The 17,603-nt window shown below is 32.2% G+C and overlaps 4 protein-coding genes across 4 annotated transcripts; 2 read left to right on the top strand and 2 right to left on the bottom strand.

Moving 5' to 3' along the window:
• The first annotated feature begins 1,455 nt into the window (after nucleotides 1–1,455).
• Nucleotides 1,456–2,180, top strand: LOC112507342 (protein SENESCENCE-ASSOCIATED GENE 21, mitochondrial-like). The gene is made up of 2 exons (XM_025111890.1): nucleotides 1,456–1,600; nucleotides 1,727–2,180. The coding sequence occupies exons 1-2, from the start codon at nucleotides 1,530–1,532 to the stop codon at nucleotides 1,941–1,943; spliced, it is 288 nt and encodes a 95-aa protein (XP_024967658.1). The 5' UTR covers nucleotides 1,456–1,529; the 3' UTR covers nucleotides 1,944–2,180.
• Nucleotides 2,181–4,355: 2,175 nt separating this feature from the next.
• On the top strand, nucleotides 4,356–5,038 carry LOC112507881. Its single transcript, XM_025112622.1, has one exon. It carries the CDS (start codon nucleotides 4,388–4,390, stop codon nucleotides 4,982–4,984), a length of 597 nt encoding a protein of 198 aa, XP_024968390.1. The 5' UTR covers nucleotides 4,356–4,387; the 3' UTR covers nucleotides 4,985–5,038.
• Nucleotides 5,039–6,629: 1,591 nt separating this feature from the next.
• On the bottom strand, nucleotides 6,630–7,283 carry LOC112506851. Its single transcript, XM_025111152.1, has one exon. The coding sequence runs from the start codon at nucleotides 7,276–7,278 to the stop codon at nucleotides 6,706–6,708; it is 573 nt and encodes a 190-aa protein (XP_024966920.1). The 5' UTR covers nucleotides 7,279–7,283; the 3' UTR covers nucleotides 6,630–6,705.
• Nucleotides 7,284–11,039: 3,756 nt separating this feature from the next.
• Nucleotides 11,040–15,537, bottom strand: LOC112507839 (exocyst complex component SEC15B). Its single transcript, XM_025112567.1, has 2 exons — nucleotides 13,022–15,537; nucleotides 11,040–11,169 (listed from the first exon to the last, which is right to left on the bottom strand). Exon 1 carries the CDS (start codon nucleotides 15,475–15,477, stop codon nucleotides 13,057–13,059), a length of 2,421 nt encoding a protein of 806 aa, XP_024968335.1. The 5' UTR covers nucleotides 15,478–15,537; the 3' UTR covers nucleotides 11,040–11,169; nucleotides 13,022–13,056.
• Nucleotides 15,538–17,603: the final 2,066 nt, after the last annotated feature.

Below are 17,603 nucleotides of genomic sequence, written 5' to 3'. Positions count from 1 at the left end.
AATGAGTTATAAGAAAAAGTTAATTATATTCATACTTTGTCTATAGGAATGATATGTCGTGAGTAGAAGCTGTGAAATTTGAATGATGCAAGTAACCATGGGGTATGAAATGTGGGTTGTGTAACGAGTGTGTGGGTATAAGAACGAACCTATAAAGCTCCAAACAACATCTCGTGTCTCCATTCGACTTAATTTCGCAAGCACATTTTTTTGTAGTACGAAAAGTGCATCTTTTAACTCCGACATGTTTACAAGAATAATCAACCAAAAAATCTGGGGAAAAAAAGTCCATCGAAGTCAACAAAAAAAATAAAATATCTTGAAATCAACTAAAAAACTTAAATAATCCCTTAAAACAATAGAATTCAGCTAAAGACACATGAGACAACTTTGCAGTTTTTTTTGTATCAACTTAAAAAAATGCATCCGTTCGACAAAAGTTTTGAATCGGCTGCCATGGTGGCATAAGTATAAATCTTTAACAGCCTCTAACACGTGGCTCAGTTAGCAAAGATATTGGGGTAACTCTGTCCACATACAGAGTTTTCTGCTAACCTTAAGTGCTGATGTCCTTTAAGACAGGTTTTCATATAAACCAACTGGAATTACCGGTAATTGATCCTTAACAAGATTAATATGTGAACCTAACACTTTACGCACGAAGCCAACGACCCACATGAATTCTCCCCCGTGTGAAGCAATCCCGCCCCCACCAAACGTTTCTTGCCGATTCTCGACACCAGCGTTCTTTTTTGGTGTTGGTGATGTTTTTTATTCTTGTCGTCTCTTGTTTTCAATCATTGCATTAAGACATTACTTTTATTTTATTTTTATTATTCCTTCCAAAATAAAAAACTCGTCATAATACCACGTGGTGTCGTCTCAATGTGTTTTTTCCCGTTCGTGCCGGTCGATCTCCAACCATAATCTAATACGACGCTCCTATAGGCAATCAAAACAGCAACATTGTCCATCCAACGTTGATCACAATCATCCATAGATCTCAATTACTAAGCGTTGACTTATTTATTTGACCTTGGGATAAAGTCAAGAGCTTAATTTTTTATATGACCCACAATTTGGTCGGCTATAAAAAGACAATTCGATAATGATATAAAAAATGTCTTATTCAATAAGTTTATAAATAAAGATCTTTACAGAAAGCTAAGTTTTTTTTTTATAGTCTTATTTTTTTTAATTAAAAAACATGTTCCATTTATTTATTGAAAATTTTATTTTAAAATAGAAATTTCTCAATCGATATAAACACATTAATTCATAGTCATACATACAATATTGGTAACGAGAAAACGTCTTAATGATGGATTGTTTGTGATGGTGGGCCAGGAGTCGTATCATGAACCGCAACACACTCGATCCAGCCCAATTAAAAAAAACCCTATTTCCCTCCTTTATATGTCGTTCTCCTTCCGTTTTCAACTAGATTTGGAGAAGAGAGGCCTCAACGAATTATATTGCTTGCAGCTGCAGAAGATTCTTCTGAAAAGTTGCAGCGATCAAGTTCATCAATGGCTCGCTCTATCTCCAACGCAAAGCTCGTCTCGTCTTTCATAGTTGATCAATGTTCTGTTGTTGCCCGGTGATTACACCTTCGAAAATTTTGATAATATTTGAATTTGTATTTAGTTTCTTTCTATGGATTTTCGGTTTTTTTCTATCATTTTATTTTTCTTCTGATGTTTTGTGTTTGAATTGGTTTGTACAGGCGTGGATACGCAGCGGCATCGCAGGGTGGCGTATCGGAAAACGTGAGGAGCAGTGGGATTGGAATGATGAAGAAAGTAGGTGAAGAATCGACGAGATCGACTCCGTGGGTTCCTGATCCGGTAACTGGTTACTACAAGCCAGAAGGCCATGTGAACCAAGTTGATGCAGCTGAACTCCGTGAGTTGCTTTTGAAGAAGAAAACTCGTGGAAACTAAAAGCTTCGCTGATCCAGAAATCAAAATCGGTTTCATATACACAACATACTGATGTTGTTTATCATGGAAGATCAAAGCAGATCAGATCGTGATATTATTGACGAGTTGCTATACGATTCTTCATCTCTCTATCTTAATATAGCTATTACAATTCATGTGTACCAATAAAACTTGCATCAGTAGTAAACGTTATTGCTTTCTAATTATCATAGCATCGATTCATGGGTCGCAATATTTAATAAGCAATCTCAAACACTCTTATAAATCAATAATACGGAAAACTGTACTTTTTGTTCATTTTACACATATAAACAAAATTTGTTAAACACTAAAAAACAATTTGTCACCTTATTGCTTTTTGGTATCACTATAAGCTAATCCAAATATTTTTTACAAAACTCTAGTTTGATATCACGTAAGTTAATAAGTATTTTTTCAAAAAAAACATTAAGTTATTTTAAAAAAGCAATCCCAAACACCCCCTTAATATACATCGTATTTTAAAGATGTAAATCAAAGTGTATTATATTGAAAATGTTCACAATGTTTCATGTGTAACATAATGTATTTTTTTTTGTTTTATGAAATGTATCATAGTGTGCATTTTAGTTATTTTCATTATTTTATAAAGAGTATCATATTGTGGATCTTGTATGTATATTTGGGTATCACAATGTATATATCTTGTGTTCAGATAAGGTTCGTCGAATAAGATTTGTCGGAGAGAGGAGAGATGATATTTATAAAATTTCTAAAATGTCTTTAGTTAATAACTATTAATTTAACCATTAATTTATAGTTGAGATATGATCTTACAGTTAACACAAACAAAAACCCAATTCAACTTACTTTCTAGTATGCTAGGCCGGTATTGTAAAATTACACTAAAACTTTACATTAAATCATTGTGAAATGTGAAGGTACAACAATACATCAAACTTTCACACTATAATTATTGTGAGTGTTTTACCGTAAAGATTTAATGACTGGCCTCATGAAAACAATGTCATTCAAGTTTAAAGTTTAGAGTTTAGAGTTTAGATTTAGACGTATACCATCAATTGGGGTGGGCCCATCCAACTTTTCTCTGGCCCGTCTTATACTGGTTTTGGGCCATCTTTAATTCATCCCGATGTCGTAGTCCAATTTGTTAATGGGTATAATAAATAAAGGTTGAAATGGGTTATTTAGAAACCCAAATAGAGCAGAATCACTAAACTTAGGTTTGGGAATTGGGATGCTCCAAGTGTTTTTGAAATTGAAATTCATTTCAATTTCAATTTTATGTTATGTTATGTTTGAAGCAATCAATGGATTTAAACACGGTTATCATTTCAGATTTAAATCTCATCTATTTCAAGTTTCAAATGAAAAGTAATTACGCAAAATCTTCTTTTTTTTAATATCAAAAACTCTAAGAATTAAAAATAATAATGACATGAATTTTTCGGCTAAATTACAAAATATTACAAATATTATAATTTTTTGTTTACTTGACATTAATAAAATAAAAAAATGATGTCGTGTAAATAAAAACCTGATCTTAGTCAGCGTTTTCAGGTAAATCAGGTATCTAAATGTTTGAAGTGTCACCTCTCATATACTAAAAAAGGGTTTTGAAGAATATGAATCAAACTAAAGTATGTTAAATTTTCATGCAATTTATTCATTTACAGATTTAGGGGGTGTTTGGGATTGCTTATTTAAAACAACTTATGTTTTTTTTGTAAAAGTGTTTATTAACTTATATGGTATCAAACCGAAGGTTTGTAAAAAATGTTTGAATTAGCTTATAGCGGTACCAAAAAGTAATAAGCTGATAAGTTGTTTTTTAGTATTTGGTAAATTTTGCTTATATATGTAAAATGACCAAAAATGACAATTTTCCATATTATTGACTTATGAGAGTGCTTGGAATTGTTTATTAACTTATTTGATTTTTTTAACATGTAAAAATTTATTTTTCATCATTTATAATAATATCTTTGACAAAAATTTATATTAATAAGATTAATAATTTATATCAATAAAATTAATAATTAACAAACAGGGTTAAAATGGTAAACCGGTAATAAACAGTTTTTCATAAGTCAGGAAAGATTAACTTATCAAAAACTGTTTTTTTTAATCGTGTTTGACACCGGTATAAGCAGTTTTATTTTTCCTCATCTAAACACTAACATTTAGTTTATTATCGATGTCAAACTGAAATAAGTCCAAAAAAACACTTAAAATAAGCAATCCCAAACACCCCCCTTAGTTCCGGCAATTACGAACCTACTTCAAAAACTTTTTTTTATATTTTGAGCCTCCGCAAATAAAAGAGATGCGACTTATAAACCTAGAAATATTTTTGAAAATTGAAAAAATAAATAGCTAATAAATGAATATTTATATTAATTTCGCATCAAAACCTACACAAATTTCTGTTTTTTGTGTTGCAGATGAAGCACATTTTTTGTATTTTCAAAGCTACCAAACCCCCTGGAAGTCTACAAAACCACCGGCTACCCACATATAACATCACCATATCTCCGACCTCTCAAATGTCTTCGCCGGCGACGATTCTCTGTTTCTTCATTCTCCTCTTGATCTCCGCCGCCATCACCGTCGCCGAGAAGCCCACAGTATACGAAGTCCTGAAACAATACGATTTTCCGGCAGGTCTCCTTCCAACCGGCGTAACAGACTACACTCTCAACAACTCCACCGGAGAGTTCGAGGTTATGTTAGGTGAGACATGCAGTTTCTCAGTGGACGGCTACGATCTGAAATACAAATCGACGATCAGTGGAGTGATCAGTAAAGACAAGCTGAGAAAGTTGAAGGGGGTAAGTGTAAAACTATTGTTTATTTGGGTGGATATTGTGGAGGTTTCACGCGACGAAGATGAGCTGGATTTTTCCGTCGGAATATTATCGGCGGGATTCGATATCGAGGGTTTCGAGGAATCGCCGGAGTGCGGATGTGGGTTTGATTGCAATGGTTTAGAAATTGAAGGGGAGAAGAAGAGTGAGGTGGATGATTTGTTCACCTATTAATCTTTTACATAATCATGTATGGTATCGGTGTGGTGTTGTGTTTAGTAATAAATATCACATTTTAACTCTCACTTTTATACTTTAATTTACATTTTCTGTTTGTTAAGAGTGAGTTTTTGGCTAATCTATCAGACGACCACGAATGACTCGGAGTTCTTACACGTAATGGTCCGCTATGATCGAAATCGCATGAGGCTTAAAGCAATGCACTACAACCAAAATAGGTAATTTTATTTTGGTTGTAAGACGTTTATGTTTGTCCCTTGTTAAGGGGTGTTCGGGAGACAACTTCTACTTTTTCTATAAAAAAATTTATCAACTTGTTATAAATTAGAATAATTTAACTTCTTTAAAAAATTCTTATTACTGGTTTGGCACCGGTATAAGTTTTATATCCAAACATTCAAAAGTATTTATTACCAATATCACACCCAAATAAGTTAATAAGTTGTTTTTATAAACAATCTCAAATACCCTTTAAATGAAGGGAGGCTTGGGTTTTGGGTGCATCTTTAACAAATTTTTCCAAGATAAATAAAGTAAAAGATTTAGGATCTCTTAAAACTTTTGCTCTCTATCTTTGCAGGGATAAAGAACCCGTCGCGTTGATCTTATAGAATATTTTTAAGGGATTTTGATTTTTGCGGAAAATTTTAGAATGAAAAGGATTTGAAAGTTTTGGTGTGTTTTGTTTTTAATAACAAAAACTTAAATATTTTTAGGTATGTAATAGAAATGTAGTTTGTATAATTCTAAAATTAAAAACTATTTGATCAAATTGAAAAAAAAAAGTTGAACAATTCCAACAATTGTTTACAAACATTTAGCAAGTGGAAGGATGATTAAAAAATTTAGATTTATTTTTTGATTTGCCAAATTTAACTTGTGAAATAAAAACTAAAAACCTAATGTCTATCTTGGACAAACTTTTCTTAATTAGCGAAACATACAACATGAAAATTAAATATAACTTATATATGTATATTTTTGACGGTCGGTTTGGTTCAAATCATTCAAAAAAATGTTGAAACCGTAAACCACATTAGACCCAACGGTTTAGCTATGTTTTAAACCGGACCGTCAGACCGCTCAAACCGTTAAAACGATTCAGTTTGATTTGGTTGGAGCGATACATATAGTTTTTTGAACAATATGTGTGAAACGTCAAAGAAAAAGTGTCTTGCTAGTTTGCAAGATAATACATTCGGGTGCAAATATTTAAGAGACAATATCTGAATTATTAAAAAGTGAATCTTGTTTGGTAAAAGAGTCCGTCTCTTAACGATTCTAAAACTCTCTAAATAATTTTATATCATGGTGTCTCTTTTAACAATTGAAGGCCCTAATATCATTATAAGCAATTACCAAATAATTATATTCTATTTTACACTATATCGTAAAAGTCTCTTAATCATTCTGATTATTTAATCATTCTGCACCAAACAATTCGACAAAACGATCCAAACAGCCGCATCAATGATGATAACCTACCAAAATAATTCAAGCTTTTGTTTCGGTGAGAAACACATCAACAGAAGAATCATAAAATTTCATCATCTGAAATTAAATTTCCGGATATGAAGAAGAAATTTCTGTTTTCTTCATTTTGACATAACTAATTGGGGAAAACTCCACAATGACGTAATCAAATCAAATCAATTTAACGATTATCAAATTCATAATATAAAAATCATCATAGTTCAGATTCAGATCAATGGGAATTAGGAAGACATCAAAAACTGGTTCGAAACCATACCATTACAATCAAATCCACATCCACACTGTGGCGATTCATTAAAATTACTTACTCCGAATCCGGCTGACATGATTCCTACCGAGAAATCAATTTGATCGCCGTGACGACTCACCTCCACGATGTTCAACCACACCACCAGTATCTTGACGTTTATGCCTTTCAGATTCTTCAGCTTCCCTTTCTCTATGATACCGCTAATCGTTGACTTATATTTGAGATTGTAGCCTTGAATCTTAAATGAACACGACTCCTTCATGTAAGCCTTGAACTCTCCGGTGCTTTTGTTGAGCTCGTAGCCGGTGACGCCTTGCGGAAGAAGACCGACCGGAAAATCGTACTCCAATAGTTCATCATATGCCGTCGGTGTGTCGGTAGCAGAGGAAGAGATCAGGTGGAGGAGGAAAAATGATGAGAGAAGAAGAAAGCGAGTTGGCGGAGAAGAGGCGGTGGTAGTTCGCCGGAGAAGATCTGATCTCATCTTGGTGTCGTCAACTAATATGACTTGTAGAGTTGCATTTATCCCCCTTTTTGGATTCATTTTTATTTTTATTGTTTTTATAATATTTGGATTATCTGAAGCATGTTACTTGCAAAGATAGGATCAATGTTTGTTTGGTTGATTCAATTTTAAATAAAGATAATGATCAAATATATGGGTTGATGATTTTAATGTATTTATCCCCTTTATTTTTATTTTACATATTTATTTGTTGATTGTTTCTTACTAAAAGAGCACTCCTGCAATACAGCGAAACACATTTCGATTTTAATATTTTATTTTATTATTTGTTTTTGTCGATGTTATAATATGATAAATTTATGTGTTTTTAAGAAATCAATAATGGTGAATAAAATAAAATTTTGAAGATATCATAAAATTTTGAATTTTTTTTATCAATATTAATATTAAATCAAGTATTTAAAAATTCTCATTTTCTATATAATTTCTTTAATTTATTTTTTATTATAATTTAATTTAAGTTTAATAACGAAATAATTTATTTTTGGTTTAATAATATAATATTTTCTAAAGATAATAATTAAGTATTTTGTTAAAACTCAATAATTATCTTAATTATATTTTAGATTTTTTATATTTAAAATGAGATGTTTATCTTGTATTTGATATGTTTATCTGCAGTTAGTTACACGAATTCAGATATGAAGCTTTAATAAGTTGTACTTACGCACAATCTACTTGTAATATTGAGTTTTAAGTAATATGCATTAATAAACGGTACTTTACGCATAAAAAGTAGTTTTTAAGAGTTTTGTCAAATGCTTTATAATATAGTATAGATATCAATACCATATTATAAAGTATTTTATAGAAACCATTTTTTATTAATTAGTGGTATGTGATGTATAAAAAGTAATTTTTAAGAGTTTAAACAAAATGTTTTATAATATAAATAAAAAGGTACTCGTGTAATGCAACGAGATACACCTCAATATCATAAAATTAACTATTTAAAGGTTCCAGTTTTATAAGGCCACTAGCCATTTGTTTTATTGTCCTCTAGAATCCATGAGATTAGTTTAGATACACACAAACTAGACTAGGCACCCAGAATTAAAAATAATAATTTGTAAATTTGGTATTTCATTATTGATTATACTATTTTAGAGTCATTTAGAATGTATGGATTAGAAGCATAAAATAATAAATAAATTACAATTAGTTTTGAATTTAGTGTCTTCATTAAGATTCTCCAAGCATGATACAATAGTTTTAAAAAGCATTCCACCAGGCATTTTGGTTATTGTTTAAGCTTATACGTTCAAAGACTCATATTTTCAACTATCTACCATGTTTTTTTAAAAGATTTATGTCTTCTTTGTTTTTTTTAAAAAATTTCTTATCAACGTCTTATATTTGTTTTGTTAAAAAATATTATCCTCTTCTTATATTGGTTGGTAAGAGATAAACCAACTTCTTATTTGCTTCTTATTATTTTTCAAACTCTTGACAACGACGTTCTTAATCGATTAACCTTAATTGATCATTTCTTTCAATCGATCCTTACCAAATCGATCTTTATCTATCTCAATTGATGTACATTAATAGGATTTAAATGTGTTTAGTATTGTTAATGACATATTTGTTTTAAATGAATGCTAATTGTATAATTTAGATATAAACTTCGTAACGATGATGAATAAATATGTGAAATTGCATAAATTTATCTACAGATTCAACACTATAATTTTCTAAAAGGGAAAATAGACAATTTAAACAAATTCAAACATTTATCAGTTTATAAAAACAAACAATCTTATTGATTCAATTTCAGACTTCAACATCACATCTTTTTAACTAAAAGTGAAATAAAACTTAATACTTCAACAACTCTTAAAAAACAAATATCACCTTAATTTAATTACATTTTGGTTTTTGTTTTAGGTTTCTCGAAATAATAAGACGGTTCTTTTAAATAGGAATTTAGCAAATTTTAGTTTTATTAAAATTAGATGAGTTTAGTCAGGACTTAGGAAGGAGACACATGGTGTTAGGTGGAGCCATGGCATTTGGTTTAATTAATTTTCAAACGGTTTGGTGGTGGTGGAGGAAGGCATATTCCTTTGTCCCATTGATTCTACAGAACCTGCAATTTGCAAACCATGCATTCTTACAAACTTGTCTTGTTTCTAACAACCTATTTTCTTTTAAAAAGATTTATCACACCATTTCCAACTCAACAAATTAAGTTTGTATATAAAAATCCAAGTTGATTTTCTTACAATGAACCTCTTTCGCAGGTCCGACTTATTTTTCAACATCAATTTATATTATCTATACTATGTTATAAAGCATTTGACAAAAATTCTTAAAAACAATTTTTTATGACTGTTTATTGATTTATATTACTTAAAATTCAAGATTACAAGTAATTTTACGTAAATACAACTTATTAAAGCTCCATTCTTAAATTCGTGTAACTAACTGTAGATAAACATGATCAAATATAGGATAAACATTCATTTTAAATATAGAAAAACTAAAATATAATTAAGATAATCATTGAGTTCTAATAGAATTTTTAATTATTATATTTGTAAAAAATTATATTCTTAAACAAAAAATAAATTACTTTGTTATTAAATCTAATTTAAATTATAATAAAAACTGAATTAAATAAGTTACACCAACAAAATAAGAACTATTAAATAGCTAATTTGATACTAATATCGATTTATTTTTTTCAAAGTTTTATGCTATCTTCAAATTAATATTTCATTTAAAAATAAAAACATTATCGTTTTCTCAAAACCACATAAAATCGTATTATATCGGTAGAGACAAAGAATAAAACCTAAACATTAAAATCGAGATTTATCTTTTTGAATTGCACGAGTATTCTTCTAGTATTTATATAATAAATATCAAATATTTAATTTAAAAAACTAGCACTTCGCACCAAATTCAAGATAAAAGAAAAAACTCAAAGAATATGAGGTTCTTGTAAAACGCTACATCTTTTGCGTATAAAAAACATTTCATCAGAGATGCTCTTAGAAAATACACTTTGGAATTTAATCAAAAAGACATGCACCATGATTCAACTAACTCATACAAATGAAATCTCACAAGACCCCAAATGGGAAATGCTTGCCTGCAATTTATTTTTAATTGTGTTCATTCTGAATATCTTCACTATTTTAGAGTCTAATCTCATGTAACCCATATTGGCTATTAAAATGCTTGCCTGCAATTTAATCTTAAATCATATGCGTTCTGAATATCCTTACTAGTATAGACTATAGAGTCTCATGTAAACCATATTGGCTATTAAAGACCCCAAATGCTTGCCTGCAATTTATTCTTAATCATATTCATTCTGAATATCCTTACTATTATAGTCTCTCATGCAAACCCATATTGGCTGTTAAAGATCCCAAATGCTTGCCTGCAATCCTATCTAAATCATATTCATTCTAAATATCTTTACTATTATAGAGTCCCATCTTGTGATGAAATTCTTACTAACCCAGTCCAAACAGACCATTTGAGATATTAATCACAAATGTCTTTTTTCTTTAGTACATATTTATCATACGGTCTTATCTTGTTTGTTTAGGAAATAATTGTTTTGTACTTAATCTCAGCACCATCACTATGACCCAGGGCTTACTTGCAAAGCAGCAAATTTAGTTTTAACAAAAATTTCATAACTTCTGTTACTTCATCATCATCAATAATAATAATAATAATAATAATAATAATAATAATAATAGTAATAAAAGTTCCTCCATCTAACAACGGACAGATGGGTCTTTCACTTTATTTACAATCTCACCTTCACCGCAAAATTAACAGACCACAAGTTCTGAATCATGCCATACCAACATCACTTTTAGACATTTCATTACCTTCTTATAAGTTGTACACCTGAGTAAGTTCATAAACATCCAACAGCTGCATGCAGGCCTATTCAGTAACCCAAGAAACTCGTCAATGGTGGTTTTGCAAGCAAGTCATCATCTCTTCAAGAGTGAAAAACATGAAATAGCTTGCATATGCTAAAAACCCGCAGTACATGGGTGGACCTATGCACGTGCCACCACTTCATTGTCCCAACATAGTTGGAAAAAATTACCACTTTAATAGGAGCCACCTTATTGGTTAGATATGTGCCACCATTTTTGGTTAAATAAAACACAAGAAAGGTGCAGAGCATTTGTAAGAACGTTTTCAGAGGAAGAGAAGGACTCGGGTTCAAGTCTTGGTGAGTAAATTTTGTAATGTTTTCTTAACTAGAATATGTGCTTCTCCAATCAATCCATAGCCCATCAATGAGATAGCCAACCCAACCTGGTTTTCATTGGTTTCTTGTGCTTTATGTTGTAACTGTAGTTAATTTTTATTTAAATAATTTGTTTCTATTTAATTTCAAATAACTATAATTATTTTGTGCCACCACTACAAAAAAATTATTGGTTCGCATCTGTTCAGGGATAAGTGATTGGAAGATAGTGAGAACGGAAGTTATGGTGAGAGAGGATCTCCAACTTTGGATCAATCCTAATTGAAGATGATGCACCGGGTCGATTCCCATGAGAAGCGCAATTCATGGGGTGGGGGTGTGATTAAAAGTGATAAAGGGTCCAAATCCTTTCTTAAGCTTCTCACTTTAACTCTTATTCTCACACGATCCTTCCTTTGGAAGATAGTTCATCTTCATTTGAGGAAACTAAGGTTTAGACGATCCACCTTCGGTGACATTCATCAAATATTTGTTTCTGGACACCCTTATTCAGGTTCTCACCAAGTGTAAATGGTTGCTAGTTCCAGATAGCAGTGTTTGCCAGCATTTAAAGCAATATTATTGAGAAATATGCACAAAGACTTCCATCAAAAGTTGTGTGACATATATGGGGAGAGCAAAACAAGAGGCTCAGCAGGGTCAAGCAGCATTTAGGATGCTAGTTACATGAAAAAAAGTAGTTATAAATGTTTGGGATCATGATTGCGATACTCTGCCTGAGGCATTGGCTCCAATTGTGGTGCTTAGCGGTTGTAATCATTTCCTCCATGTATAGTGGGTGCTTTCTTCCAGTCAGTTTTACATGTTCCATTAGTAGTTCCTCCTGTTGGGAGTTTTTTTGACATGTCACCGTCCGTAATGAAGTAGTCTTTTGTGTTCCTTCTTGGGGGCATGCCCCTGCATCTTGTATATTATCTTCTTTATCTATATTCTATGGTTTTATCCCCAAAAACAGTTATATATAATACCAACCAAGGGACTTGGACAAAGAATAGGCCTACTGCTAGCTTTTAATTTTCCTAGACTTGAAAGGCAGGTGACTTCAAGTACCTATTTCATTACTTCCATCAATCTGTAGATCCAAAACAAGAAGTAACAGGCGAAGGAGTACAACCATAAGCCAAGTTTTTCAAAAATGTTACCAAATTACGTTACATCTATTATTTAGTATGTTGTAATCTTTATCCAACTCAAACTTGGCCTTAAAAAGTAGCTAATTCGAGTCTTAAATGCAAAGTAAGGAAATACAGAAATATTATATAATCCCACTACCATGATGGCCCAACACTGGTGGTGCCCATCAAAACTATTAAAGTTATCCCCTTATACAACCATTTAATCCTTTCTAAGCATATGATAGCATTGAATACAGAATGAGACTCGTGTATCAAAATAATATGTTAGCTACCAAAAGATTCAAAACACTAGGAAGAAGAGCTAAAATACCAACAAACCACAGATATAAAATAGTAATATGATCAATATATATTTGAAATGAGACAAAGAAAAAGATACCTGGGAATCTAGAAGCATGTAAAATCTTGATGGTTTCAGTTGACATCCTTAAGCCTCTTAATTAACGAGTCTAACGACTTCTTCTTTGGATTTTGCTTGTACCCTCTTGATCCAAAAGTTCCAAATAGTCGCTCAGAAGGATCCTTTAGTTTCTCGGAAATGATTGCTACTTTTTTGTAATCCAACGCATTGTAACTTCTCTCTCTGATTACTGGATTTAAAAAGTTCTCTGGGTTATTGCTAAGCAGCAAGTTAACTAATTGCCTTGCCTCAACAAGTGCTTTCTTTAACTGAATAGCCTCTTCTTCAGATACAAGAGGAGCTTGGTTTTCAGCAAATGATTCCAACAATTTGATATCTACATCGATTCCCATCACAGCATTCAGACTGAACCTTTTCACAGATTCCCCAACTAAAAAGTTAACGATTGTTTCCGAGATATGAGAGAGAACATCTTGTAACACTCGTTTGAGGACCTGACCAGGCAATATCTGCTGTGCAGTAGAAAGAAGCGTTTCCAGAAAGATTATCACCTCATTCACATATTCATTTTCAGTCTGAGGTGGCTCGTCAATCATCCAATTCACGTTCTCAATCAACGTCATAAAACCATCAACCTTCTTTTTAAGCAAGCTACTTAGCATTTCTTCAGCTGCATCACGTGCTTTGGTCAACGGAAACTGCCGCCTGCCCCTTTCTACCACCCTCAGAGGGACTCCAGAAAGCTTTGCAGCATGGCGAAAGAAAAAATCACAGGCTCTTTCGAGGACAGCCATATTAGCTGCAACAACCATTGCTTGATTGACCCCACTGATTGAAGTGCTAATAAGCTTTAGAAGACCATCATCCAGGACTTCAGTCAAAAGCCGGTCCAAGTACTTCTTCACAACATCAAAGAAATCAAGCTGCCCACCATGAGACATGAAACTAACAGAATCCTCAATGAAAGACCTAACAATCCGACAACAATCAGGCACAGTTGATGAAAATGGGGCTATATAGGGAAATGCCGGTACAATGTCTGAAGTTTGTATCTGGAAAGATAACACGTTCATGGAATACTCATACTCCTTATTCATCCACATCTGCTCAAACTTATCTGCAGCAAGAGCTTCAGCAATTTGTTTCTGACAATCTGACAACAATAACTCATGGTACTTATCCCTGTGCTTGTTCAACACATCAAGCAATGCATCTACTGAGTATCCGTATCTCCGCAGAGTAACCCCAAGCAAACTCACATAATCCTTAATCAACAGCAAATGATTAGCTGTTCGCATCCTAGAGAATTGGTCTTCTAACACAGAACACATTTTGCTAACAGCAGTATCCCATAGGTTTTCTACTTCCATTTTCGTTATCAATCCACCCCCAGTCCTTAATACACGGTCTTCAACTATGAAAAATCCGGCGATCTGAGCGAAAAATGTCTGATGAGATTCTAAAAAAGGTGTCATTGAAGATACCTGAAAATCCGAGGTTAATTGAAGCTTCCTATTCTCGAAATAATATTTTTTGAACCCATCCTCAAGCCCAAGAGTCTGATGTATATGGTAAGATCTATACAATGGAGTCAGATCAAAACCTAGAGTAGAATTAGCATTGCCGCCATTACCGTAAAAATCGTTACCTTCATTTCCTGTAAAGTAACCGTCGTCATCTTCTTCTTCAAGAGCATAAACAGCGTCCCTCAAGCTGAGCCGACTCTGTTCCTCGGCTTGCCGTTGCCTGATCCGTAGTTCTTCTTCCCTCTGTCTACCGGCCGAAGCTTGTCCGATCGCGACTTGCCCCAAGTTCCGACTCACCGTACGGATCTCGACAAGCCAGTCTCCAAACTCTTTACTGATTCTACGTTCGATATGAGCTCGGATCGCAGGGATTTTCTTCTCGAGCATTCTCCGGAGAGTAGACGACGACGTTTTGTGTATAAAGTCTCTTTCAATCGAGTCAATGCACTTCAACGCCATGTAAAAGTTATTCTTCGATAGATGAAAATTCACCCGCGAGCAAAGCTCCATTAATCGGACACAAATCCGAAGAGACTCGATCGCCAGGGTTATGTTTTGGCACTTGTTTCGAGCTTCAATGAAGGAATCTAGAGATGTCAACAAAGGACCTGCTACAGACTGTAACTGATAGTTTGAATTAGAAATGGATGATTTAAGCGATTCGACGCCGGAAAGTAGAGAACGGAGGTCATCGACGGCCATGATGAAGTCCTGATAATGAACCTTACAGACTTCTTCGATCTCAGACTCTTTGGATCTACCGAAGTGACGAAGGTGGTGAAGTAGGGTTTCGGGCTTACCCGATGCAAAGGCTTTGCGGATGAAAGGGGATAAGTCTTCCCCGTTGCAGATGGCGGAGGAGAGGAGGAGTTGGTCGAGCTTGTCTCCGGTGTCTCCGTTCTCCGCCGTAGCGACGACGACTTTCCGGCGCATTTTGGAGGAATTCATCGACTTTTTGGTTGCGGTTTCTTTTCTCCGACAACGGAGTTGCCGTCAGGGATTGATTCACGCAGAAGTTAGGAGATAGACAGATGGGAAATCTGGTAGCCGGTAATAGGTGGTTCGATACGGAAAAAGGAACGATGTCGTATCATTGTTCGGTTGGTCATCTTGGAATTTTCATTAACCGAGTTAATGAGTTATCACCAAAATTCTTTTTTATTTTGAAAAAAAAAAACAAAATTTAATCAAATTTTATATTCAAACAAATATGTGTTAATAATATTTAAATCAATTTAAATTCTATAACATTTTACATTTTTATATATTATTTAATTTATAATATGAACTGTGATATAAAAAATATCATAAAAACGGCTCTTTTATTCAACAAAGACCATGACAAAGCTTGTGGCATTGGTCAATGGCTATATAATACTCCTAAAGTCCACGGCAAAACAAATAACGATTAAGTCATCGATGTTTTCTGATCGATCATCTCTAAATTCTGATTTGATTCTTGATATTTCATTATTATTATATCATTGGTTTTTCAATTATACAAAATACTTCATAGGATGAATTGGTGTTGCAATCCCGAGGAGGGTAGGGTACTCGTTCGTTGCCGTTGGATTTCTTCCTTCTTCGTGTTGGGTTCCTTTTCTTTTTTGGTTTTCTGCGTCTTATAGATAGAATTTCTATCCTCCGAGTTCTTATAGTTTCGTTTTCTCTTTCTAATAAAATTGTTGCTTTAAAAAAAAGCGTTGTTGTTAAATAAAATTAAAATATTATTTCAATAGCTCGTCATAATTAAAGTAATCATTACAAAACGTGTATTTACACTTGTGGATTATCATTGTTCTTTTGATGTATGTAAGAAATATGATTATTTGTTTTAGCTATCTAATTTTTTTAATGGCAGAGTAGTTTATTTTGGGGATTTGTTTTTGATATTAAAGTAATGAGATTAATCATTAAGAGAAAATTAAAACACATGTTTACATGCTTATTTAACGTAATTTCAAGGCTTTATTCTCGTGCCAGAATGTGACGCTTTTTCTCGCTACACATCATCTTTTTTTTTTTTTTTTTGTAACTCTGTAAATAAAGTATTAAATAATTAGAATTTGTCAAACACTTTGATTGTTGGTGTAATGTCATAACCTACTTTCCTAAGTCATATATTTACTTGTCATCAAGAAAATGTATCCAAATCATATACATCTTACAACCAAGCGAGCAACTGACTTCAACAAGCAGACAAACTCTAAACAGCCTGAAATATATACAATCCAAAACAATTGACAACTGGAGTTTATTTTACATGACATGCAAAAATTCTAATAAAAATAATGATCATCCTAAATGTCCATGGGTGGGGTACATCCTGAGTTCACGAGACAACAGTGAAATATTCAAGTCCAGTTTATTAAGATTGAGATGTACATGTGTATTTGTGTCATACTAGAAGCGTATTTGCGCAATACAGCGAGATACATCGAAATTTTAATATTTCATTTTATTCTTTATCTCAATCGATATTATAATATGGCTTTATGTGATTTTGAGAAAGCGATAATGTTTTTATTTTTGAATAAAATAAATGTTTGAAGATATCATAAAATTTTGACAAAAATATATCAATATTAGTATCAAATTAACTATTTGAAATTCCTCATTTTTTTGTAATTTTTTTATTCAATTTTTGTTACAATTTAATTTATGTCAAATAACAAAGTAATTTATATTTGGTGTAATAATATATTTTTTTATAAAGATAATACTTATTTATTTTGTTGGAACTCGATAATTATTCTAATCATATTTTAGATTTTTTATATTTTAAAATGAGATGTTCATCATCTATTTGATTATGTTTATCCGTAGTTATTTATACGAATTCAAACATCGCGCTTTAATAAGTTGTACTTATGCATAATTACTTAAGTAATATGTATCAATATACAGTACTTTATGCATAAAAAATATATCGATATTCGTATCAAATTAACTATTTAAAATTACTCATTTTTTGTGTAACTTTTTAATTCAAATTTTTATTATAATTTAATTTAAGTATAATAACAAAGTAATTTATATTTGGTTTAATAATATAATTTTCTTATAAAGTTAAT

This window comes from Cynara cardunculus, assembly GCF_001531365.2.
Source record: "Cynara cardunculus var. scolymus isolate 2C chromosome LG 2, CcrdV1, whole genome shotgun sequence".
NCBI classification, from domain to species: domain Eukaryota; kingdom Viridiplantae; phylum Streptophyta; class Magnoliopsida; order Asterales; family Asteraceae; genus Cynara; species Cynara cardunculus.
Note: the sequence above shows the minus strand (reverse complement) of the source record. Positions and strands in the feature narration are given on the sequence as shown.

What these genes read in the sequence shown, in the direction of transcription:
- LOC112507839 (XM_025112567.1), bottom strand. Translation starts at nt 15,477, where the DNA reads ATGAATTCCTCCAAAATGCGCCGGAAAGTCGTCGTCGCTACGGCGGAG.
- LOC112506851 (XM_025111152.1), bottom strand. Translation starts at nt 7,278, where the DNA reads ATGAATCCAAAAAGGGGGATAAATGCAACTCTACAAGTCATATTAGTT.
- LOC112507881 (XM_025112622.1), top strand. Translation starts at nt 4,388, where the DNA reads ATGAAGCACATTTTTTGTATTTTCAAAGCTACCAAACCCCCTGGAAGT.
- LOC112507342 (XM_025111890.1), top strand. Translation starts at nt 1,530, where the DNA reads ATGGCTCGCTCTATCTCCAACGCAAAGCTCGTCTCGTCTTTCATAGTT. An exon ending in CAATGTTCTGTTGTTGCCCG is followed by an intron (nt 1,601 to 1,726) that starts GTGATTACACCT and finishes TGGTTTGTACAG; the next exon opens with GCGTGGATACGCAGCGGCAT.